General features: G+C 42.1%; 1 protein-coding gene across 1 annotated transcript in view; it reads right to left on the reverse strand.

The window, feature by feature from the left end:
* The window catches only part of CHST10 (carbohydrate sulfotransferase 10), a 220,735-nt gene extending 197,193 nt beyond the window's left edge, over window positions 1–23,542 (reverse strand). Inside the window, exon 1 of the mRNA XM_069204396.1 lies at window positions 23,082–23,542. Coding sequence (XP_069060497.1) covers window positions 23,082–23,096 — 15 coding nt within the window. The 5' untranslated portion in view covers window positions 23,097–23,542. The remainder of the gene's footprint in view (window positions 1–23,081) is intronic.
* Window positions 23,543–25,470: the final 1,928 nt, after the last annotated feature.

The raw sequence follows: 25,470 nt of genomic DNA on the forward strand, positions 1-25,470 counted from the left end.
AGAGGCCAAATCTCCAATCCATATCTGTATGTATAAATTATTTTAATTTTGCCCTCTTATAAAAAAACAAACAAAAAAAAATAATAATAATTTCCGTCCCTCCATCCTCTCTCTCATTCAAAACCTTTACGATTACTATGAATTCCCAATCATCCAACTCAACTAATACACAAGAAAAAGGAAAAAAAAAAATTCATACTAAGTTACTCATTATTATCTTGAGGTCTGGAGTAGCCCTGTGCTACTCACTGAAAAAGCACTTCAGTGCCTCGTCACGGGTTGCAAACACTACACAAAATATTTACAATTTCGATTAAAGCAGATTTAATACACAACCACATGACAAATTTAGTGACGGCCAACTCACTGACAGGCGAGCATTATGATCCTGTTCGAGATAAATAATTTGTCACGAGCTGACAGTGCTGGCTCGGTATCTTGGCAGGGAATGTCTGAACAGGGTATCAATTGTCCAAGGTTACTCTGGGCGTTTCGGCCCATGTGGCTTAAAAAGGTTCTGTATGTTTTGGGAAGACAGCTTTTCCAAAGCCCCATTATGATGTTGAGAGAGCGTAGCTTTATAATACATATTATAGACGTGAAATGCTTATGATTAACAATACTACATCAAATAAAATATTCGTTGAAATATATTAATTAACATAAAGGATTTTATGTGTGTGTAAACTAATGTCAACTATAAGAAATAATCATTCATAAATTGCTAAAACTGTGTACATTAAAACGTATAAAACTGCATTCATTAGAACTCGTATATCTTAAGTTAGCATGAGCCAAGCAAAGCTGTGTAGTTCTCATATTAAAGCGTATTCTTCTGTCTCTTCAGTGTGCTGATTTGTAAAAGACCATGACCCAGCAATTGTTCTTTTCTTCAATAAGTTCGCAACAGTACCAGATATTCCCATCCGTATGCTAGCAGCTTTTAGTATAAAATTATGTGCTTCGAAACATTATTGGACACTTCCAAGGACGATGGAGCGAGGAGAAGAGAACTTTTGACCTGACGAGTGCCAAGGAGATGAAGTAACCCCGGATATGCCACCTACGAAATACGTCAATTATGATGACCAATTAGAACATAATGTTTTATCGAAAATGACAAAATGCATTACTTAATGTATAATTTGATAGGTTAACAATGGTGGGGTGTATTGGCTGACCAATAGAATTTTGGGGGAATGAATCACGAAAAAGGGATAAAAACCCATGACACAGGAGACAAACGGTCATTAGGTAGGGAATGATATCGATTGCATCTCGAAACTCTGTCACTCTATTTGGTGACCTGAGACTTAGAGAAAACCATCTTTGCCCATTAGACTGCCCCGACACTTTTCTCCTTATGAGAAGAGTGTCTTTGTCTTTTAAACTTAGATAGACTGATGGCGATCTAACTGATGTCCTGAAGACGAAGACTAATCCTGAATGCTGACCTAATCAGAGGAGGGTAATTATATGTTGCTAATGAAAAATTCTTTATTTGCCTTTTCTTTCTAGGTACCAACTGCTGTAGGTTTTTGATTAGAGACCTTAGTTAGATGTTTCCAAATTGGTGTTCAAAATTGTTTTGCATGACGCCCAACATGCTAATGCTAATTAGAGGTTAGACGAGGTATTCATTTTGACTGACAAACTGACGTGACTGACATGATGCTATGCTGAACTTGTATCTTAGAACATTCAATGTATTGTGATCTGGTTATACTCATCTGATTATCTATGCTTCTGATTTCTGCTCTATTGAAAGCTTACTGTGGCTGTCATCTTGTAATTGTGATTATATGCTTCTTGACTTTGAGATTGATGCCTTTGCTACTAGATTGTAATCAATAGGGAATAAAACTCATAAAAACTTCATTAAGGTGTGGTTAATCATGACTAAAGGTCATGATTGCGCCGCATGTTTATTAATGCCTAAAGCGAGATATATTTTGGTGATAAATATTGACAATGTTATTGCCATATTGATTGGTGTTCTGATCAGTTATCTCGTCCTACGGTGTCTCACCACTGGGTCCAAAGATTCATTGGCCTAAAACGAGTCCGGATGTGTATAGATTAACATAGACGGACGCGTTAACAGTTCTGGTAGCAGAGTACGGTTTGGCCCTTGGGGGCCCTAGGACGGAGTTTCATTGCTTAATTTGTTTTCTTGTGATAATGCAGTTTGGAAAGATGATGAGTTGCTAGATTCGCCATGGGCTTTTCCGGGATCTCGGAGCCTGCCTAAATGAGTTGGGAATGTTCTCGGCGCCATAGTATGTGTGGTTAGGGTCTTTTGCGCTTATTAAATCTTATGCACTTTGCAGGCGATTGTGAATATTTGAGTGTGATTAGGCCAAATTAAGTGTTGTTTAGAAGGAGTAGGCGTACTCCACAGTATGAGAGTAGGGAAGTCGGCGTACTTCATGTGAATGCAGCGCTTGTTGCTCAAAATTATCCACGTGGTTGGTTGTTGTATACGGACCTATTGAGGTCTAAGACTCCGGAGTATGATGTTAAAATGGTTTATGTCGTAATCTGTGCGGTTTAGTAGGTCAATCGGGCGTGGTTGACAAGTCGAGTTTCGAGTTATGATGCATGTGTGTAACCTTCGATGGAGATTTGACAAGTTCTAAAGTGCACTAGAAGGAGTCATTGACAAGTCGAGAGTAGGATTTGCAGGTCGAATTCTGCTTGCGTATGAGGGAACTGAGAAGGAGAGAGTAGCTGCCGAGGCTTCAAGTGAAATCTCTGTAAAGTTCTGAAGCGAATGTGTTACCTTTCCTGTAGTAAACCGGCAGATTTGTGTTGTCATTTAAGTGCTAGCAATAATTTGCATTAGTTTGTATGAGTTGTAAGGAGTTAGCGAGGTGTGGACAAGCCGCAAGACTTTGTCAGCTGCAGTGTGTGTGAGTGTGACGTCAGTGGTGCCGCGCTGAGATAGGTCAGATGCCGAGAGGGGTCGCGCACGGATTGGCTGCCGTTCGTGAGAGGCAATAGGTTGAGTAAAGGGTAGGTGAAGAGTGTCCTGGGAACAAAGCCGTTTTCTGATTAAATATCAAATAAAATGAATTTTGTTAAGGCATTTAAAAGCGCTTTGAAAGGAGATGTGTATATTGTTGCAACTGATGGGGAACCTACACCACCTGAGGGTACACCAGCTTACACGGTTATGGAGGAAAAGGGTGTTGCACCATGTTTATGGCTAAAACAATGGCGCAAATTAACTGAGAAAGAGGGGTGTCTAGCGTTTCCGGAACATGGAACGTTCAATCAAAAGGTGTTAGAAAATCTGAGGTGGATGTTAAGTACGCAGAAACCACCTCCTCGACCAGCACAATATGAGGCTTTGGCAATTTGGGACCTGATGGCTCTTAAACATAGACAAGAAAGATTTCACAGAAGATTGACAAGGGCAGAAAAATCCTATGCAGAGGCCAGATGGGATAATGAGAACAAAATGTGGAGACGAGGAATAGTGGATGGGTTGAAGCTGTTTCCGGGAATAACCCAGGGAGAGGAGACACAGGGAAAGAAAGCTTCCTGCAAAACTGACAAAGAATTAGGCAAACACAAAGAGAATAAAAGATCCTGGGAAGAGGAGGATGATTCAGATGATGAGGCGTTTATGGATAGATTGTTACATGATCGTCCGCCACCATACGCGGTGAACGACAGTGCTCCAAGTACTAGCTTGGATCCTGGGAACCAGACGAAGGAGAAGGGTGTTACTGATACAGTGCAGACTAGCGATACAGCTTTGATACAGAATGGTGTCAGTGTACCCACTGCACCAGACTCGCCGATACAGTTACAGCCTCCACCACAGATAAAAATAATTTATCCCGATGTCCCAGTACTCGAGACTACTACAAACTTGGTGGTGCCGCCAGACCCGATATATACAAAGCCAAGGTTAATACAGATCGAGTCAACTCCACAGTTAGTGTCACAACCGCCACAACTGATACCTGGGTACAACCCAGTAGCGGGCCCTTTGAAAGAACCTGCACCAGGATTATTAGAGCAGACTTATGGTGTTGAAGCTCCAAGAAGCTTGGGAGCAGGCCAGACACCTGCCGCTATATCACTACCCATTACGGTTGGTCCCCGGTGCCGTTATATGCAGAGGAGAAAACAAGGACGTGTGAACAGGGAGTTATGACTCATGAAATGATAAGAGGAGGGCCTATTAGAACTCCACAAATAATGGCCCAGGGAGAACAGGTTTGCGAACAATCAAGACCCTTAATGGACCTCAGTCCAATAGGGGCACCTCTTGAGGCAATGCGACAAGCAGGGTTGGGAGTCCTGACTCCCCAAACTATGAGTACAAATACCTCACACTCCAATGATACATGCAGGGAACATTTCACTGCAGGGTTTTACAGTACAACAGTTAAATGAGTGGTTAGAGAAAACTTGCACATCACAAAAGACTACAGCGATTACAATCGAACCTGAAAAAGAAAAACAAGATGAATACCTAAATCTAGTACGACTAGGAGCAGAAGCTGCTGAATTGGTGGATGGAACAATGGGAGTAAATAGGTTGGAGTCTTACACTGAGGCAGAATTAAGATACTTATGCCCTAAAATTACCAAAGAGGTAGGCAAAGTACACCAGAAATTAACGAATTTGGCAGACAAATACAATATTGACATTGGAAACACGAAACATTTGAAACGAAGTTATAGGTTAGATTTTGACACGAAAGATTTCGAACACATGAGATCCGCAGGCATGAAGACACATTTGAAAGAGTTGCTGCAAAGCGCACAAATTTGGGGAGCACTAGAGAAATGGGAAGGCCGATGGATGAAGAAAAGAGATAAGGGGAAAAGAGATAGTTTGAGATCTAATGAAACAACAGTCACACCTAATTTAGATACGGTAAAAATCCTACCTATGAGAGAAACAGCTGGTGGTGTTTTGGTGCATGTGCCTTGGTCCAGGGGAGACATTTTGTCTTTTAGGAATGACTATCCTAGGTTAAGGGAAAAACCGATCGAGTGGTATCAACAGACAGATAGATTCGTGAAGCTTGCAAAATGTCTCTGGGAAGATTTAAATACATTGTTTGAGATTATTGTTCCGCCAGACTTGTGGCTTGAGTGCAAGAGAGGGGTAGATTGGCCCACAAAGGAACCGGCAAGGGATAAAGTGACTGGAGCACCTTCTGAAGAGGTGATGAAATATTATCATAAAGTAATTGAGTTTTTGAAACAAAAGGTGTTGCCGAAGGTGACTGATTGGCAGAAAATCGATCGGACCTCTCAAGAGGTTAAAGAGTCAATACATGCGTATTATGAAAGGTTGTTGAAAGCATTCAAACATTACAGTGGTACTGAAACAATTGAACCGAAGGACATGAACCATCTTGTGTTCAGATTCGTCGAAGGGCTGAGACCGGAGGTCAGCCAAATGATTAAAAATCATTTGATTTGTTGGCAAGCTAAACCGATTGATGAAGTATTACAGTATGCGAAATACTGTAGTGACGAAATTGAGTTGAAGCAGAAAAAGTTGAATGGAGAAAGTGATGGTGATGCAGATAAGGGCTGCACAGGCTGGAATACAGGGAAATGGTGTTCAGCAAATGATACAGCAACAACCGCAATTGAATGGTGTGTTTCAGGCACAGCCGAGAGGTAGAGGTCGAGGGTTTGTGAACCGTGGTTCGGACATGAATAATGTTGTCATTCAAAATGATGGTCAAGGAGTGAAAAAGATGTCACCATGTCATGCATGCGGGGGCGTGGGACATTGGAAACGGGATTGTCCGAATATAATGCAGGATGGTACGGTTCAGCAGAGTATTAATGCCGGTACACTACAAAATTCACGAGGTCCAAGAATGAGACACCAGAATCAGAACTATCAAAATAATTTGGTGCAAATGTCAGGGGTGCAACCCATGCAGCAAATGCAGATGCCGCGGTTCCAAACAGTGCCAGTACAACCAATACAACAGCAGATCCCTATGGTGCCGAGACAGCAAATGCAGTTACCCCTAGCTCCGATGGGACAGCAACAGGTGACGCTTCCTCAGCAGGTCAGGTAACAAATCAAAACAACACTGTACAACAATTCCCATTACGAGGTGAAAATGATATGAATGAGGATTGGTCAGATGACAGCTCAGACAGTGAAGAGTGCAGACTCGCAGCATCCCTAGAGGTAGACCAGAGAGGCCCATATGTGGAGGGAAAAGTAATGGGTTATAAGGTCTCATTTTTAGTTGATACGGGAGCTACACGCTCTACGGTTCGCAGTGCAGAGGTACCAAGATTACCTCTCTCGGGGCGCACCATACGAGTGGTTGGTGTGGCTAACCAGTACCTGACTAATCCAATCACTGACCCAGTGCAGGTTGAAATCGGAAATTTCCAGGGCCTGCATGGATTTGTTGTATGTGATTCAAGTCCAGTATCCTTATTAGGAAGAGACTTATTGTGCAAAACCAAATGTTCAATTACCTGTTCCAATGATGGAATAGAGGTTCAGACAAACAGTGATGATGAGGCAGATGAGGGTCAACTCATAGAAGAAGGAGGAGAGATGAATGAAGATTACCCTCTAATTACTTTATTCCCAGTGTTTACCCTGATCGATCTACCTGCTGACCTGCAAGGATCGGTAACAGAGAAAGCATGGGATTTGACTGGAATGGAAGTTGGATTAATCAAGGGAGCAGGTCCAGTCAAAGTGCAGATAAAGCAGGATGCAGTGTTCCCACAAGTACCACAATATCACATGACTCAGGATGTCCTTATTGAAGTGACAGATAATTGCGGATTTTCTCAGACAGGGAGTTCTGAAAGAGGTCCTGAGCAGTCCATGTAACTCTCCTATTACGGGTTTGAGAAAACCCTGTGGGAAAGTTCGAATTGTGCAGGATTTGAGAAAAATAAATGAAATTGTGATAAAATGCTGCCCTGTGGTTCCCAACCCAGCGGTAATAATGTTCCAGGTTCCTTGTGATGCTGAATGGTTTACCGTAGTAGACCTATCACAAGCATTTTTCTCGATACCACTTCACGAAGACAGCCAGTTTTTGTTCAGTTTCAAATTCCTGGATAAGGTATACAGTTGGTGCAGAATTCCTCAGGGGTTTTCTGAGTCACCATCCATCTTCAATCAGATATTGAAGAAGGATCTGGAACCTCTCATGTTGCCTTACAATTCTACTCTTATACAGTACATTGATGATTTGTTGATTGCATCCAAAACCAGAGACAGCTGCAAATATGATACCATTGCATTATTGAATCATTTAGGGAAAAACGGACATAAGGTGTCACCTAAAAAGCTGCAGTACTGTCAAAAAGAAGTGAAGTATTTGGGGCATCTGATTGAAAAAGGGTCCTGAAGAATATCAAAAGAGAGAATAACAGCTGTTTTACAAATGAATCCTCCAACAACAAAGAGATGTCAGGATGTTCTTGGGAATGGTGGGCTACTGTCGCCAGTGGATACCCAACTTCTCGATTATTTCAAAACCACTAATAAAACTAACAGGAAAAGAAGTTAAGGATGAACCATACACAATCACATTAACAAAAGAAGAGCTGGAGTCATTTTTAGAGCTGAAAGAGTGCATGTGCAGGGCTCCAGCATTAGGAATGCCTGATTATGAGAAACCATTTCTGTTGTTCTGTCATGAACGTGATGCTTGTTCTTTGTCTGTTTTAACACAGGTCCATGGAGATGCAAATCGCCCTGTAGCATATTTTTCAGCTACTTTGGACCCTGTCGCAGCAGCCTTACCAGGTTGTTTGCGAGCAGTCGCAGCAGTTGGTCAAAGCCTTTCACAATGTGAGGGCATAGTCATGGGATACCCTTTGACAGTTTTGGTTCCACATTCTGTTGAAATTCTGCTGACACGAACTAAGACACAACATATGACAAATGCACGACTTACCAAATATGAGACGATTATTCTGGGGTCACCCAATGTTACGTTGAAAAGGTGCACTGTGCTGAACCCGGCAAATCTACTTCCCAATGAGAATACAGAAATAAAAGATTGGGAAGAGTTTGAGCATGATTGTCTGGAGGTGACTGAGCTTAGTACCAAACCTCGCTCAGATATACAGGATACCCAGTTAAAGGAAAACGATTGCATTATGTTCGTTGATGGGTCCTGCTTAAGAGATTCGACAGGAACCTTGAGAGCTGGTTATGCAGTATGTACCATATCTGGCATAGTATAAGCCTCCTGGCTCGAGAAAGTGTTTTCTGCACAGGTGGCAGAATTAATAGTTCTCACAAAAGCCTGCCATGCTGCTGTAAATCTGAAAGTAACAATCTATACAAACAGCAGATACGGATTTGGAATTGTACACGATTTTGGTCAACTCTGGTTACAGAGAGGGTTTATGACATCCTCTGGTTCACCAGTGAAAAATGGAGAACAAATAAGAGATTTGTTACATGCGATTCAGTTGCCTCTTGAAATTGCCGTGGTGAAGTGCAGTGCTCACACCAGATCACAAGATTTTGTGTCAATGGGGAATGGTTATGCAGACCAAGTTGCCAGATTTTGTGCATTAAACTGTATATCTTTTAAAGAGCAGTGGGAACTGTTACCACAACCTGAGAATGACACAACCTTAAGCCTAGCATTACAAGTGGTTGATACCTTAGACGAATTAAAAACATTACAAAGCCACGTTGGTAGAGAAGAAAAACGTTCCTGGCAGAAAATGCAGTGTGTACAAAGAGCAGATGATATTTGGGTGTCAGAAGAGAGAAAACTGGTTTTGCCAAACAGTCTTCTGTCACAATTTGCCCAACTGTACCATGGGCAGGCACATTTAGGAAGAGATGCAATGATCAGATCCTTTAAGATCGATTGGTTCAATCCAAAATTCAGACATGCCGCAGAAATTACTTGTCACAGGTGCGTCATTTGTCAACAGATGAACGCTGGAAAAGGAACCGTGGTAACTTTGAGCCACATTGGGAGAGCAGGTGGTCCATTTAATAAGATACAAATGGATTTCATTGAAATGCCTGTTTGCGGAGGTTTGAGGTACGTGTTGGTGATTGTGTGTGTTTTTAGTCATTGGATTGAGGCATATCCCACACGTAGGAATGACAGTCTTATGGTTGCAAAACTACTACTCAGAGAATTAAATACCCAGGTTCGGGTTTCCGGTTTCTATAGAATCAGATAGGGGAAGACACTTCGACAATGAGGTGATTAAACTTCTGTGTGCCGCACTCAACATTGAACAAAAGCTGCATTGTAGCTATCGCCCTGAAGCCTCAGAACTAGTCGAGCAGATGAATGGTACTCTGAAATCAAGAATAGCAAAAATGTGTGCAGCAACAAACCTGAAGTGGCCAGATGCATTACCTCTAGTGCTGATGTCTATGAGAAACACGCCAGATAAGAAAACAGGATTGTCCCCACATGAAATCCTCATGGGCAGAGCAATGAGGTTACCAGCAGAACCTGCAAACGCACTAGTGAATATTACAGATGATATGGTGTTGGATTACTGCAAAAGTTTGGCTCACGTGATTCGCTCTCTCACCAGGTGGAAGCTAACACGTTACCACCAATCGGCGAACCAGGACACTCTCTGCAAGCTAGAGATTGGGTGGTTGTCAAGAAACATGTGAGGAAATCGTGTCTTGAGCCGCGATGGAAAGGGCCATATCAAGTAATACTAACAACAACTACTGCTGTAAAGTGTGCCAGGGTTCCCAACTGGATACATGTCAGCCATACAAAAAGGGTAACGTGTCCTGTTGAAGAGGAACTTGAAAATTCCGGTACAGCAACTTCAAGAGAAGAAGTCTCAGAGTCAGAGATCAGTCAAGAAAGATCTGAGACTGCAGGAGAGCCCGCTGAGAACAGCCGTGTCCCTCAAACTATCAGTGAGTTCGAGAGAGGTGACAGAGTGCCAATCTCAGTGGAGGCAGCAGGAGAACAAAGACAAGAAGAGGTTCTCCCAGAAGCAGACGATTACAATTCAGAGTCTGAATACAGTGTCGAACAAGAAGGAGAAAGAGACGGAGAAGTGGTAAATTTGAATCAGAACCTCCCGAACAAATCCCAAGCCTATCAGGAGAAAACACCATATCACCAGAGGAGGGTGCTGTCCAAAGTACTGAAGGGAAACGCCGCAGTAAGACGAACATAGGGGACCATTGGCCAGACAAATCACACTTTAGAATAAGAGAAATAGCAAACGAAACAATAATAGAGGAAAGCGATACCTCACGAGCAGACGATCTGAGTGAAGGAGAACAGCAAGGAGAACGAAAATTAAAAATAAAAAGAATAGCAAACAGAAGATATACCGGTCCTGAATGGGCATATGCTACAACCTCTGAATGGCAACAAGAATTCTTAGCGTTCTGTTTTGATCGAGAAATACCAGGCCAGTACTACGGTACCTGAAGAATATACAACAAGAAAGCTGAGATAAAGAATGAAATTGTGAAAGCTGAAAAATAATAATAAAAAATCTTAAGAAAAGAAAAAAAAAAAAAAAACTACTGGAAAGTGACATTAAACCTGGATTTGACTTATAGAAACCTGATTACGACAAGCTGCTAACCTGAATTGACGAAAAGGGTCCTGGAGTGACTGAAGACGCTGTAAATTACGCAGAAAGAGTTTGCTGCTCAGAGTTGATTGTTGATCTGCTATTCTGATTCTATACAAACATGGCTTATAGTAACAAAGGAAGTAAAGTGTGTGGTTGGTTAGGACTTATGATATGTGTTGTATGTGCAATAATGATTGTGGGAGTGATTGTGGGAATGCCATGGAGAGAGAGTGAAACCATTAATGCAACTTTAAAACCTGAGACTACTACTACAACTAATAAACTATCACCATGGGAGAAATTTGAGCAAGACGCAAGACATCTGCATGAGGGAACTAATACAAAAGGGGAACTTTCTACTACTGTTTTCTATCGCTTACTAAATGAGTATGTGGAAACTATGGATGCGAAAGACTTATGTATGTACTAAAATTCCTTCATCTGTGCAGGAGGGAGTTACTTATCATAGCCTCCCTCTTACGTATGGGATCAGCTGTAGCTTGCTACTAACAAGATTTTATGATCAAGAGCATGTGCAATATTTTTATTCAAATTTAGATGTTGTGTTTTCTTTTGTGCCTGTTATTGAATTCTTAAATAAGCTAGCTAAACAGCATGATATAAAATTAGTTAGAGGATTCTTTGAGCCAACACTAACCTTTGGAACTGCTTATGCACATCGCAACAATTTAACATGCTTACTGTCTCCTGTGGAGAAAAGCTTTTTAGATCATACAGATGATAGACGCAAAGCATTAAAAGAAAAATTTGAAAAAGGTTTAGAAAAACGCACTTATGCAAATGATTACGCTTATACTGCAATTAAAACACAAGGCAAGTTAGCTATAGATGCATTACACGTAGGTAGACTCTGTATATATAGACCAAAATCTGATCAAGATAATTTGTTTGTGGGAACGAGTGAATGTAGGCATGTGTTTCTGTTTCAGAGCAAATGGACCTTTATGTTAAATGGACAAGACCCAGCGATTCCTGGAATCTACTACATCTGTGGGTTAAATGCATATTACCGTCTCCCTAGGGGATGGTTTGGGACATGTTATTTGGGAATAGTATTCCCAAAGATTTACCAGATTGATGACTTAAAACAACTACCTAAAACGTCAGAATTACAACATTCCAGACAAAAACGAGAATCAGTGGCGGCTGTCATTGGTGACATATTTGGAGCTATAAACCCTTCAGTAGGGGTTATCCTAAATTCTATGAAAATTAAAAAGTTGTCTACTATTGTGGACAACATGCTGACAAATTTTACAGGAGCCATACTCCTGATGGATACTGAACTTGCTGCAGAAAGAGCTATGACTCTTCAAAACCGGCTTGCTTTAGACATTCTTTTAGCAAAGAGTGGAGGTGTGTGCAAAATGCTTAATGAACGTCATTGCTGCTCATACATACCGGATAACAGTAAGAAAATTAGAAACATGCTTACTAACCTGACTAGAGATAGTACAGATTTGAAGGATCTAAAAGAAACTGGTGTTTGGGAGAAATTTGGGAAAGGAATTTCCCGAGTGGGAAGCTGGTTTACCAACATTTGGAATGGGGTACTAGCAAAAATTAGGATGGGATTATTAATTGTTCTGTTTATTGGGATTTTGGGGAATATGCAAAATTAATGACAAAGTGAAAAGAAATTGGACTAAAAGAACCAAGAGAAATGAAGAAAGTGAAAGAGAGAAAATGTTCAATGAAATATGGGAAAGTTCACATAAAGGAAAAGATGTTGAAATACGTATTATGCGCAAGGTGAAAAATTAAGACTAAAGAATTTGTGATGACGAGCGTCATCAGAGGAGGGACTGAGAGAGCGTAGCTTTATAATACATATTATAGACGTGAAATGCTTATGATTAACAATACTACATCAAATAAAATATTCATTGAAATATATTAACATAAAGGATTTTATGTGTGTGTAAACTAATGTCAACTATAAGAAATAATCATTCATAAATTGCTAAAACTGTGTACATTAAAACGTATAAAACTGCATTCATTAGAACTCGTATATCTTAAGTTAGCATGAGCCAAGCAAAGCTGTGTAGTTCTCATATTAAAGCGTATTCTTCTGTCTCTTCAGTGTGCTGATTTGTAAAAGACCATGACCCAGCAATTGTTCTTTTCTTCAATGAGTTCGCAACAGTACCAGATATTCCCATCCGTATGCTAGCAGCTTTTAGTATAAAATTATGTGCTTCGAAACATTATTGGACACTTCCAAGGACGATGGAGCGAGGAGAAGAGAACTTTTGACCTGACGAGTGCCAAGGAGATGAAGTAACCCCGGATATGCCACCTACGAAATATGTCAATTATGATGACCAATTAGAACATAATGTTTTATCGAAAATGACAAAATGCATTACTTAATGTATAATTTGATAGGTTAACAATGGTGGGGTGTATTGGCTGACCAATAGAATTTTGGGGGAATGAATCACGAAAAAGGGATAAAAACCCATGACACAGGAGACAAACGGTCATTAGGTAGGGAATGATATTGATTGCATCTCGAAACTCTGTCACTCTATTTGGTGACCTGAGACTTAGAGAAAACCATCTTTGCCCATTAGACTGCCCCGACACTTTTCTCCTTATGAGAAGAGTGTCTTTGTCTTTTAAACTTAGATAGACTGAGAGCGATCTAACTGATGTCCTGAAGACGAAGACTAATCCTGAATGCTGACCTAATCAGAGGAGGGTAATTATATGTTGCTAATGAAAAATTCTTTATTTGCCTTTTCTTTCTAGGTACCAACTGCTGTAGGTTTTTGATTAGAGACCTTAGTTAGATGTTTCCAAATTGGTGTTCAAAATTGTTTTGCATGACGCCCAACATGCTAATGCTAATTAGAGGTTAGACGAGGTATTCATTTGGACTGACAAACTGACGTGACTGACATGATGCTATGCTGAACTTGTATCTTAGAACATTCAATGTATTGTGATCTGGTTATACTCATCTGATTATCTATGCTTCTGATTTCTGCTCTATTGAAAGCTTACTGTGGCTGTCATCTTGTAATTGTGCTTATATGCTTCTTGACTTTGAGATTGATGCCTTTGCTACTAGATTGTAATCAATAGGGAATAAAACTCATAAAAACTTCATTAAGGTGTGGTTAATCATGACTAAAGATCATGATTGCGCCGCATGTTTATTAATGCCTAAAGCGAGATATATTTTGGTGTTAAATATTGACAATGTTATTGCCATATTGATTGGTGTTCTGATCAGTTATCTCGTCCTGCGGTGTCTCACCACTGGGTCCAAAGATTCATTGGCCTAAAACGAGTCCTGATGTGTATAGATTAACATAGACGGACGCGTTAACAATGTCATCCCACCTACTTTTCCAGTACCTTTACGCCTTAATATAATCGGGATAACCTCATGCAGGTTTCCTTTTTTCCCCCCTCTCAAAAAAATAAAAAAGCTTACTGTTAAATGCTTGAAAAAGTTTTTAAAGAAATAATACTCTATTCAAGAATCAAATGTTACTTGGGATTCCTGAACAAATCACGTTGTGTTTTTAAAATCAGCTTGGTTTCCTTTTAGGCCACATTGAATATATGGATGGAACCAGTGGGCCTGGGGTTAAGCCACGGTTAGCCTCCAGATATTACAAGTTTGCTGGTGGCCACCGCTATACCGCTGGGGAAGAACCGTCTGGAAATTCTTGGGTAATCATTTTGAAAAATTGAGACCCTACCTGGCTTGAGTGCTGTTTTCATGGTGTTGCTTAATGAATTTAGAAAGCAACAACAGTTTTGGTTGACTGGATTCTTTGTAGTTTGTTTTCTTTGGATTTAAAGGGACCCAGTTTTTCTTTCAAGAGGTGATTTGAAGATCCAAAAGAGAAAGCAATGTTTCCTTATCAATAGATTATAACAGAGACCTTGCCTCTTCAACAGCCTTGCTGTGCACTTCTGCTCATGCACTCACCATCCTGAGGTGGGACTTAGTCACTTATTTAGTGGGCAAAGCAACAGGATTGTGGTGCGACGGTACAATCAGAATGAAGGCTCAAAACAGGCAGGTAAATTCACAATGGTTTATTTCAAACAAGATAAAAGCCCACGACGTGGCTTGTGTCCTGCCAGTCTGGATCACAACAGCAATCTGCCTGCTGTCAAGGAACCTCCACTGTCAGTTCGCAACACGAATGCTAACATACATTGAGCGTGCAGACATCAATTAAAACATAAGAGTGCGCATCGAAACACCTGTATAATACAGTCAACACATCACCTTCCCCCCTTTAAAAGGAAAGCAGAAAAGTATACATATGAACATAAAGTGATCAAAGAAATGTAACCATAGAACCTAGAAAGAAGACATACATAATGAATTGAAATTGCATAGATAATTACGAGAGTTCAAAGTCGTCAACCCTTTTCGGAACTCATGCAAGACTCCACTGAACCCATGTTCTCAGTTACAATGGAAACCAAATTTTTGCCAATATGCACATGGTCACTTACTGCACAGGTACCCGATGTTGTCTGATCACACGGGGTTTGTAATCACTGTGCCCAATCAGTACTATGCTCAGCCCCTTTCTTCTCGTGCATGATGCTCACCTGTTTTGAAGTAAGCTTCACTAACTGCCTTTTGTATGAGTGCAGCACCTTTATTAACACTGACCACTTGTACAGGCGCAGATAACTTGGACTCATCCTTCCTAGTTTTGATAGGATTCTTAATCATAACCCCATCTCCTATTTTTAAGGTACCACACTCCGTTTGACTGTATTTTTTGACAAAATGTTGCTTCATGCAAGATTGCTCTGCCAACACCTTAGAGATTATTTAATCTATTGACGGTCCACCACTCACACTTCTATGACCTTTTTCATTCAACCATTTGGGGAAGAACGAGGTGTGCACCTCTCTCCCTCAGGCATGAAGACTGGGTTACACCTGTTGTGCAATGTGGGGATGTATTATAACGCCATACCTTCTGAGAAACAAACATGCTCACATCTAAATCTGAAGCTAAAGTGCTCTGTATTCCCTCCTTAATGATTTTGTTGCCACGCCCAACCAATCCAGTAGAAGTAGGCGAATACATGCCTACTTTTAGTTGTTTAATATCCATGCTAGGCACATATGGTTTCATCAGGTCAGGTACAAAGTCTGTGGGGTTTTCCGTAACAAGTACTTTAGGAGAGCCTTCCAAAACGAAATATGTTTAAGGAATTTGATTACTGACTCCCTGTCAGGAGATTCTACGAATGACTGATAAATCCACTCAGAGAAATAGTCAATTAGCAGCATGGAGTACCTCATGCTACTTGGTAATGTAAAATAAGGTCCTGAAAAATGTTAACCCGCTTTCTTCTAGAAAATGTGTGGAGTGTAGGCAGGGGTGTGGAATTTATTAAAATATCTACTTGTCCAGTGGACAGGTTGCTTCTCAAATCTACTTGTCCTGTAAAAAGATCTACTTGTCCCTTTGGTGCCATGTAGTGTGGCGACAAATTATGGCAGCATCTCATTATGTAAGTGCTCCGATAATAGCCTCTCTGATTATGCCAGGGCTACTACCATAGTAGGGCTTAAATACTTGCAGTTTCAATCCCTACTGTAACAATTTCCTTATTTTGCCACCTTTCTGCAGATCTGCATACTGGGGCTGGAGGAAGCAGTAAGCAATAGTTCTAGGGCTGGAATGCCTTTGAGTCTGCAAACCTACTAACCTGCATGTTTTAAAGATTTTTTCCAGCTTCTCTCTAATATTTTCCCATAATAAGAAAGGTTGGACATTTACTCCTGACAATGGCAGAATTAGAACTTCTTCCAGGGTTGGGAAGAAAGTGGCTGGAGGGAAAATGAACTTGCAAATGCTCAATAGATTTTTACATGAGCAAATCTACACATCGTATTTACCCATGCTAAAATACAGTTCACAAATATTTTATAGGGTACAACATATACCATGGGTGCACTTTTGTGACTTTCTTTAAGAATTTGGGGCCACATGTAGGTAGGTTCAGATTTGCGACCTGCAAATTGCGAGTCGCAAATCCGAATGTAGGATGATGTCCCTGACACCATCTGTGATTCGCAAGGGCTTCGCAAATGCCCACCTCATGAATAATCATGAGGTGGGTCGCAATTTGCGACCCCCTCGCGAATGGCGGCCCTCACAGGGATGGTGGCCTGCTGGAGACAGCAGACCACCATGTCTGTGACTGCTTTTCAATAAAGCAGTTTTTTTTTTTGTAATGCAGCCCGTTTTCCTTAAAGGAAAACGAGATGCATAACAAAAATGAAAAATGAAACGTTTTCGTTTCATTTTTTCAGAGCAGGCAGTGGTCCACAGGACCACTGCCTGCTCTGAAAAAATGTTTACAGTGACATTCACAATGGGGAAGGGGTCCCATGTGGATCCCTTCCCTTTTGCGAAAGTGTTAGCACCCATTTGAAATGGGTGCAAACTGCGATTGGTTTGCACCCGCGTTCGCGGTCACAAAACAATCCTACATTGCACTGCGAGTCGCAATTAGGAAGGGAACACCCCTTACTAATTGCGAGTTGCAAACCCGTTTTGCGATTCGGTAACCAGGTTACCGAATCGCAAAACTGGGTTTGTGCATCGCAGTGTGCTTTTTGCATGTCGCAAACAGCGAAAGTCGCTGTTTGCGACATGCAAAAAGCTACCTACATGTGGGTCTTGGTCCCTAATTAGGTCTGGTGTTAACAAAGACATTTTGTTTTTATTAAACTTCTATTTCTCTCTCTTTCGGCCGGCTTTACTGTGAGTGATCGCATTCTGCTCTTCCACAAGGAGCATATTGCCACACAAAGTAGTTTTGTTCAGTGTCAGGAACTACAGTGGCAATCAGTGACGTAACTAAACTGGAGGGTGCCCCTTTGTAAAGAACATGGAGGAACCCCCTCTCCAGACTCACTCAGGGCAGGTGCTGTGCTGAAGGGGCCCCCTGGAGGGCGGCTGCGGGGCCTTTGTTATGCCGCTGGTGTGCTTTTAGAGAGTTCAAAAACTTTTTTGGGGGGGTTTGCCAGTGTTTGTTACAATGTTGAGGGCCTGGTAGCTCCCACAACAATAAAGTGTTACAAAAGCCATGTCAAAACAAGACACGCATTGATGAAACTAAAAGACTTATAAAAATATGTCAGATCAGTTGGCTTTGTCAGTGTTTGTTTATTTTCATGCTTCCCATAATCGTGTTGAAAATGGTTACACTGATTTTCCATTAGAAATATTTTTGGGAAATACTAGCATGCATCAACACATTTTACTAAATGACACTTCATTTGCATATAATCAGAGAGCATTCTGGGAGCATTATACTTAGCCTCATAGCCTAAACTTTTCAAACATGTGTATACACGTTTTTTTTTTTTTGTACTGGAACCAACGTCAGTAGTGAAGTGTGACCTTAAAACATTTATTTACAGCACTCACCCTAATAATGAAGACTTTCAAATAATGAACCATAAATACAAGTTCGAACAGCATTATCTTTTGGAAACACATTAACTCAACTGCAGAGAGTTCCACTCTCTGTAATCAGGCAGCCAAAGGGTTTGTGCTGCAGGGGGTTGGGCCTACTTGTCCCAAGGACAAAGTAAACATAAAAACTTGTAGCCCTTGACCCCAAACAAGATGTCCCGGGCGATAGGAATTCCACATCCCTGTGTAGGGGTGTCTGCATGCTTTCCAGTGCTTGTCAGACAGCAAGCACTCTCGACACCTGTCAACCATGGTCTTTACCTGACTGTCCAAGGCAGGCCACTAGCAGGGTTTGATCTTCATTCAAGTCTTGGTGGTCCCCAAGTTACCTAAATGTGCAACAGATATTATGGCACTGCGCAGAACAAAATGATCTCCTCTGATTACAATTCCATTAACCACAGACGACCATCGACGACCTGAGAAAAAAGTTTTCAAGTCTCCATTTAGACATCTTCCCCCTGGCAAACCATGTACAATGTACTCAATGACCATTCCCAAATTACAATCTTCAGCATAAGCATTTGTCCAATCTTGATCATTCATAACCCACTGAAAGTCAGTCACCGTATCTACCAGTGACACACACTTCACATCATCCAGTAAGATGCCATCATTATCTATTGCCATGCACGACAAGCAGTATGCATGAAAAAGGTTTCCAACTGGAATAGGCTTGATAATGAAGTTGTATTCCTGCAATTAGAAACATGTCTGCCAGGCTCACCAGAGTGGTTTCTTGTGACTATAACTAATAAACATTTGTACTAGTAGGTTGTGGTCCATGATTAGTTCTAACTTTCATGCCCCATATGTATGTCCTAAACTTATGGCTGGCCCATACGCACTCTACAGCCTCCCGCTCTACGGTGGTCTACTGACACTCGTAAAGTCTTGGAGCACGATTTAGAGTTTAATGGAGAGGTTGCTCCATCACAATTGTGACAGACATCCTGTCCGCCATATCGCAGGTTCCACAGGATGTAATGGAATAGTAATACGGAGTATGGGATATCTGTCACATTTGTGACAGAGTAACCCCCCTCCATCAAACTCTAAATCAGGCACTTAGTGTCCTGGAAGCAAAAGAAATTGTACTCTTCACTGCCTGCAACTTTTTGACTCAACACAGCTCCCAGACCACTAGTGCTTGCATCCACAATGAGGACTGAAAATCGATTTTCACAAAAAGTACTTAATGCTGAAGCAGTAATAACATGTTCTTTGACATTCTCACAAGCTTTTGTCAGCTCTTCTGACCAAACAAACGTTTGCCCTTTCCTCAGTAAAACCCTCATAGGTTTGACAGATTGGGCATAACCTGGGATACAGCAAGAACAGTACTCAACCAGTCCCAGGAACTATTGTAAAGCATATTTGTCCACTGGTTCACTAGCAACCTCAATTACCTTGATGAGAGATATTATTGGTTTGATACCATTGCATGATACAGTATGACCCAGGTATTCTAGTTCATTACTAGCAAATTAGCACTTCTCAAGTCTGATTGTCACACCTCTTTGCATCAAAATAGGCAAAACCTTCCTCAGAATCCTGTTACGTTCTTCCAAATCTTCAGCAAAAACTAAAATGTCACCCTGGTACAACTGCATGCCAGCAATGCCTCTAAACAAATTGTCCATTAGCTTCTGAAAAATGCTGGCGGTAGATGCCAAACCAAAATGCAATCTGAGATATTTGTACATGCCATAAGGGGTCACAAAGTTAGTTACCCTGTGACTCAGTAGTTAGAGCGACCTGATGATATGCAGACCTTAGGTCATTCCTGGAAAACCACGTTGCCTCACCCATGCTGGCTAACCGATTATGGATCTTTGAAAGTGGGTGACAATCCACCAATGTTTTTGTTGACCGAAAGCAAGTTGGCACATAATCTGATCTCCCCAGATTTTTTGCGTGCTATGACTATGGGAGTTGTCCGCTGAGAAGAGTCCATGGATTGTACGATTCCATTGAGAATACAATTCTTAAAGTGTTTTCTTTAGGACATCCCTTACACTTAGAGGCACTGGCCATACTTTATAGGCTACTGGTTGTGCATCAGGTACTAACTTGATCTGATATTCAAATCCTTTGACTTTCTAAACCATTTTTCTGCAAACAGGTGAACAATCAGCTAACATGTTGTCAACAGTTTCTTGCACAACACCAACAAACTATCCTGGGACATCACCAACCTCTACAGGATGGCCAGAATCAGGGAGGAGGTATAAACCAAACTTGGCCAGGTCGTGCCACCCTATAATATTCCTCCCTTTGACAGCAACACATTTTTGCAGGTGTCTCCCTACCTAGACAAGAGACTATGCAAATGAAATATCCTAGTATTTCAATGTCTTTCTTCCTGCATGCCTTGGGATTGATATCAGTGGGAAACAACATATATTTAGTGTCCCAATGCTCATGGAATCTGGTGTCCCTCAGAATAATGTTGGATGAAATGGAATCAGCCAGAACTGATAGCGGCACATTATCAATGAGTGCTTCGCACACAGGGCCTTTGACGAGTGCGGTTTGACTGGCACAATCTAGAGTGAGAATCACATTGTTTAATGAATGAACACACAAAACTACATCAACATTCCCAATTTTCACTGAGTGTTTCACACTCTTACACAAAATTTGAAAATGACTCAATTTTCGCACAATAGACACTTCTTGCAGAAAGCAGGACAACCAGCAAAATTGCTGAAATTACTTTTGGAACCGCATCTGTAACATGAGTCAAAAGCTTTTTTGCCAGGATTCTTGAACCTCTTCCCCTTTGTGTTGATAGCACACAATGACTCGATGTGATCGTCACTGGACAAGAAGTATTGACCACAGATTCAGGGTGAAGTATATTACAAAAAAAATCTGCGATCTCTTAATGCTCCTGGCGACATCCACAACTTCTCCCAATGTTGGATTCCTGCACCTTAAAAGCTTCTCCTAAACTTTTCTTGAAGAACAGTTAAATACGAACTGGTCCCGAATGTAGGTGTCAAGGGTGGGACCAAACTTGCAAGTTGCAGCCAACACCCTGAGAGCTGACACGTACTCCTCTGCATTCTCCTCTGTCTGTTTACGCTTGAAGAAATTGTGATATTCGAGCATAATGTTAGGCTCACCTGAGAATTGTTTACACAGTCTGGCAAGAGCCTCTATATAAACATTCCATTAGCCAACTCCAGACTGCACTTGCGGTACGGTTACAGATGGTAGACCGTCAAAAATCTGTTAGGCTATGGGACCAAGACTATCAAATAATAAAGCAAACCTGTGTGCAGGACTGTAACCATTTGCATCTATTGCAATTAGATGATTCTTGACTAATCTAAACCACTATATCCATGTTATGGGTGGTTTACCAGGTTGGCTTAAAAATAGTGCTGTCTGTGATTTGGTGCGGAGTGGCCATTATAGCATTAACAACAGCAGAGATATCCAGCCATACTAATGATAAGATGTGCAGGACATTCTAGCAACACACCTGCTTAAGCCTGAAGTAATTCGGCCAAGTTTTTAAACCAACATAATTTGTAATATAGGGCGACAGAAAACACCAAGATGGCAGTTGCAATTTTAAACTGTCACAGACTGGAAGCAGTGCTTAACAATAGGAGATGTGTAGTAACATGTCTGGACCCTAACGCATACCTATAGTAAAACAATTGTACTTTTATTGAGAAAAGATAACTGTGGTCTGCAGGCCCAGTTCCAGGAATTTATATCTGGATGGGCCAAAGGTGCGTTTGGGTGGGCCAATGTGTGCCCAATTTTCGACAATTCTGGAGGTAGCCTACAATCTGGGCTCTGGTGCCACTGCACCTGCTGCATCATTGAAAGGTAAACCCCTATTTCCTCTTCCCCAACACACAACTCCCCACTGCAGCTTGCCTCAGACATGAGCTAAGGTCAACACAGGGCTGTTTTCTTTTTAGGGGTATGCCCAGAGTTTTGTCTCAGACAGTAGAAAAGTAGAACAGCTATTTACAATGTACTATAAAATTTATTCTAGAGATTTCTCGTTGGCCCCCGACTGATAATTAAGAAAAAGTGAAAAAAATAAATCACATTTGCAGACATGGAGGAAGCACTTAACAGTTGCTTTCTCTGTGGCCTGGGAGGGCCAAAGGTCGTGTCTGGGTAGGCCTGGCCCACCCGCTAGAACGGGGCCTAGTGGTCTGAAAGCTGAACTGCATTTGTGGTCTTATGTGAGTAGTAGAGAAGTGGCTTACTTGTTGACTCTAATGGGGTGAAGTGAGGCGATAAGGGTGGCACCACTAAGGTGAATGGATAATCAGGTTTTCTGTGTGCGGTAAAGGTTTGGAAAGAGGGCGACTTCAACTCTATGGAGGCATTTTGTTTGTCCGAAAAATGAGCAAAAGAGGAAAAAAAGTGACACCTGCCAAATGAGGGAGAGTTGACAGACAGGTATGCGAAATATGATGGGGTAGCAGAATGGCCCTGAGGTTTTCAGAACTTGCGTTTTTAAGATGCAATCGTCTGTTGAAGGGATAACAAGTGAATACCAGAAAAGCAACGTATCAGGGGCATAACAGCTTTATAGCCACAAAAACGCAATTTAAGTGTCTATCTTTAATTTTGTTAAACTGAGCTCTTACGTTCCAATAGACTGTATTGTGCTAGATTAGAACACAAAGCAGCGGAGCAATCAATGGTAAAACTAGGCAGGAAAGTACAGACTGGCTCGGGGGAAAAAACATCACAAGTGGCAACCCCAGATAAAAAAAAATGCTCGATTTTCTGCAGTACGTGGGGATGGGGCGAGCAACCCACTGCAGGCAACAGCACTTAGGCCTCTTCTCGGCGGGGTCTCGCCCCTCCGTCCTCCCACCCCTTCCGTGCATAAGATTAACCAGCTCCCGCACGCTGCTGGAAACGGGGCGGCGGGGGGAGAATGTGCCTGACGAGACACCGAGGGCAAATCCCACAGATGTGCCACCAGGGTCCTCTCTCCCGCCGGACTCCACTCACCTTTCTTGCGGCCATCCAGCTCCGGTGCGCCGAGGCAGAGCCGGCACCGGCGCGTCCTCCGTGCAGCAGGGTGCGGGTGCTGCCGCCCGCCGAGCAGACGTTGCGAGCATTGGCAGCCTCCTCTACGGCTGTCCTCTGCGCCCTGGGGCGAGAGCGCGGCAGTAGTACCGCCTCTCCTCCATCCCTGGATCGACGACGACGGCTGCTGCGAATGCAGCTTCCGCGGCTTAGGCCCACCCGTCGGTGGCGCTGCTAGAGGTGGTCGGCCGATTGCCGCCTCCCCCTCCGTCTTCCCAGCGGCCCGGTTTGCCGCCACCCCTCCCTCTTCCCAGCGGCCTTTGGAGGCGAAGGACACCCCTCTGCTGGCCGCAGTCTTCTACACTTTATATCTGCTGAATTGTTTACATACGGGTGACACCTTAAGCCATTCTTTGCTTTTTTAAGCTGACCAGGGTTGCATTGTGGGAATTAAAATGTTGTTTTTAAACTTTGTACCTATTGATTAAAAAGCAGGACTGGGCCATGGTCTCGTGGGTAATTTTTATCTTATGTTTAAACAAAAAGTTGTATTTATTTAACTGAAATTTGTTTCAGATAGCGTAGACCCAGTCAGGGCGCTGTACAATAACGAGAGAACTAATAAAAGCTCTGTAAACAAACATACATACAAGGGTCATTGCTGTGGTGTAGCACAGCTGCTATGGAATCTACGACAAGCAAAAAACCTGTGAAGTGCTGATCAAAAGCATGTCTTTAGAAGTAAACCAGGCCTTGCTAACACTGTTTACTCATTTATTTATAAACACGTGATAACATAATAATCTGCCCAAAACTATTTTATTACACAAAACGGATCCAGAAAGGCAGCTTCCCAGATTGGGATGCCAAAGACAAGCAATGACAAGGGCCTTGGAACTGATTTATTGCAGTTTATTTAAGAAAAAGTATCCTCGGGCATAACCATGAACAGACCACAACACTCGTCATAGAGGGATAAAAGGCCGCTTTAATAGAACAGGTCTGGCAAACAAATAACCTTGGCAAAAGCCTCACAAAACTACTTGAACCTCACTAATACATAAATTACCTCCTATCCCCTCCCCCTCCCTCTAATACCCATTCCACAACTACCCCTTAACCCAAACACCTTGACCTGACCTACCCTTTACCCATCCCTTCTAAAATACCCTTGCCTGTAAATCCCTGTCCAGTCATCTTTATGTCGATTCCCTTCCCCACCCGAACTGCTTCTTGGCCCAAACCCCCCGCCACACAGGAAAACCCGGTAGGCGTTTTCCTGCCCCACCCAACCCTACTATCTATCCCACGGCTTCAACCCCAATAAATCCGCAATAACCATACGCAAATCCAATAAATAAAGCTCATTACCTAAGAAAGAAAGATGGACCCCATCCTGTCTGAACAAAGCCACCTCCGACCCCAGAATGTTATCATGGCTCAATATCGAAAACCCATGTGACTTACAAAAATTCTTCATCTCTCTATTCACTTTCCGCCTCTGCTTCTCAATACCTTTAAAAGAATGAGCACCCCTCCAGACCCTCCTAGGTACCAGACTTGTCCAAACAATGTGAGTTCCTGACCACCTCTCTTTAATACGGAGTAAATCCACCTTCATTGTCTTGATCAAACCAATACCCGAAAGCGCCACTAAATCATTTTCACCTAAATGAATTACTAACAAATCCGGACAAACCCCCTGCCTTAGCCTCTGGGATAAGACATATAGCAATTCCCCCCACCTCATACCACTTTTCCCCACCCAGCTAACTTTGACCCTTATACCATCCAGGCCCAGCTGGCGACCAAAATGCCTTGCGGCTGCCTGCTTCTCCGCCCATCTCACAAAAGAGTGCCCGACGATCCAAACCGCACAAACTCCATCTGGACCCCCAACGCAACCTAAAAAGACAAAAGGTAGTGTTAATCAACTGCCTCTTACCAAACACCCAGGACTCACAGCACCAACCCTAAAAGAAAGGCTGAAAAAGAGAATTATGATAAGCGGGGAAGAAAGCAAAACAGACCTGTTCCAACCAACCCCCCAAAAACAAAACCCCCCCCCCAGTCACTTAAAAATACGAACATACCGTTGAAAACACTGAGACCTCCATCTGCCCAACTCCTGGATTGCCTGATCACTCCTCCCAAGTCTTTTCGCTTCCGTCGCCGCCCCAATCCTAAAAGAATGAGTCCCATAGCATCTTGGATCTAAACCCAACTCTCTAATACACATTTTCATTACCGCCAAAACTTGGGACGCCGTCAGCGCATTTCCATCCTGATGAATAAAAACCAACCTTGCAGATTCTGGCAATCTAGCCCTAAAATTTTCCCACAACCCAACCTGACAATCTTGCATACCCGT

Source organism: Pleurodeles waltl, chromosome 8 (assembly GCF_031143425.1).
Source record: "Pleurodeles waltl isolate 20211129_DDA chromosome 8, aPleWal1.hap1.20221129, whole genome shotgun sequence".
NCBI lineage: Eukaryota > Metazoa > Chordata > Amphibia > Caudata > Salamandridae > Pleurodeles > Pleurodeles waltl.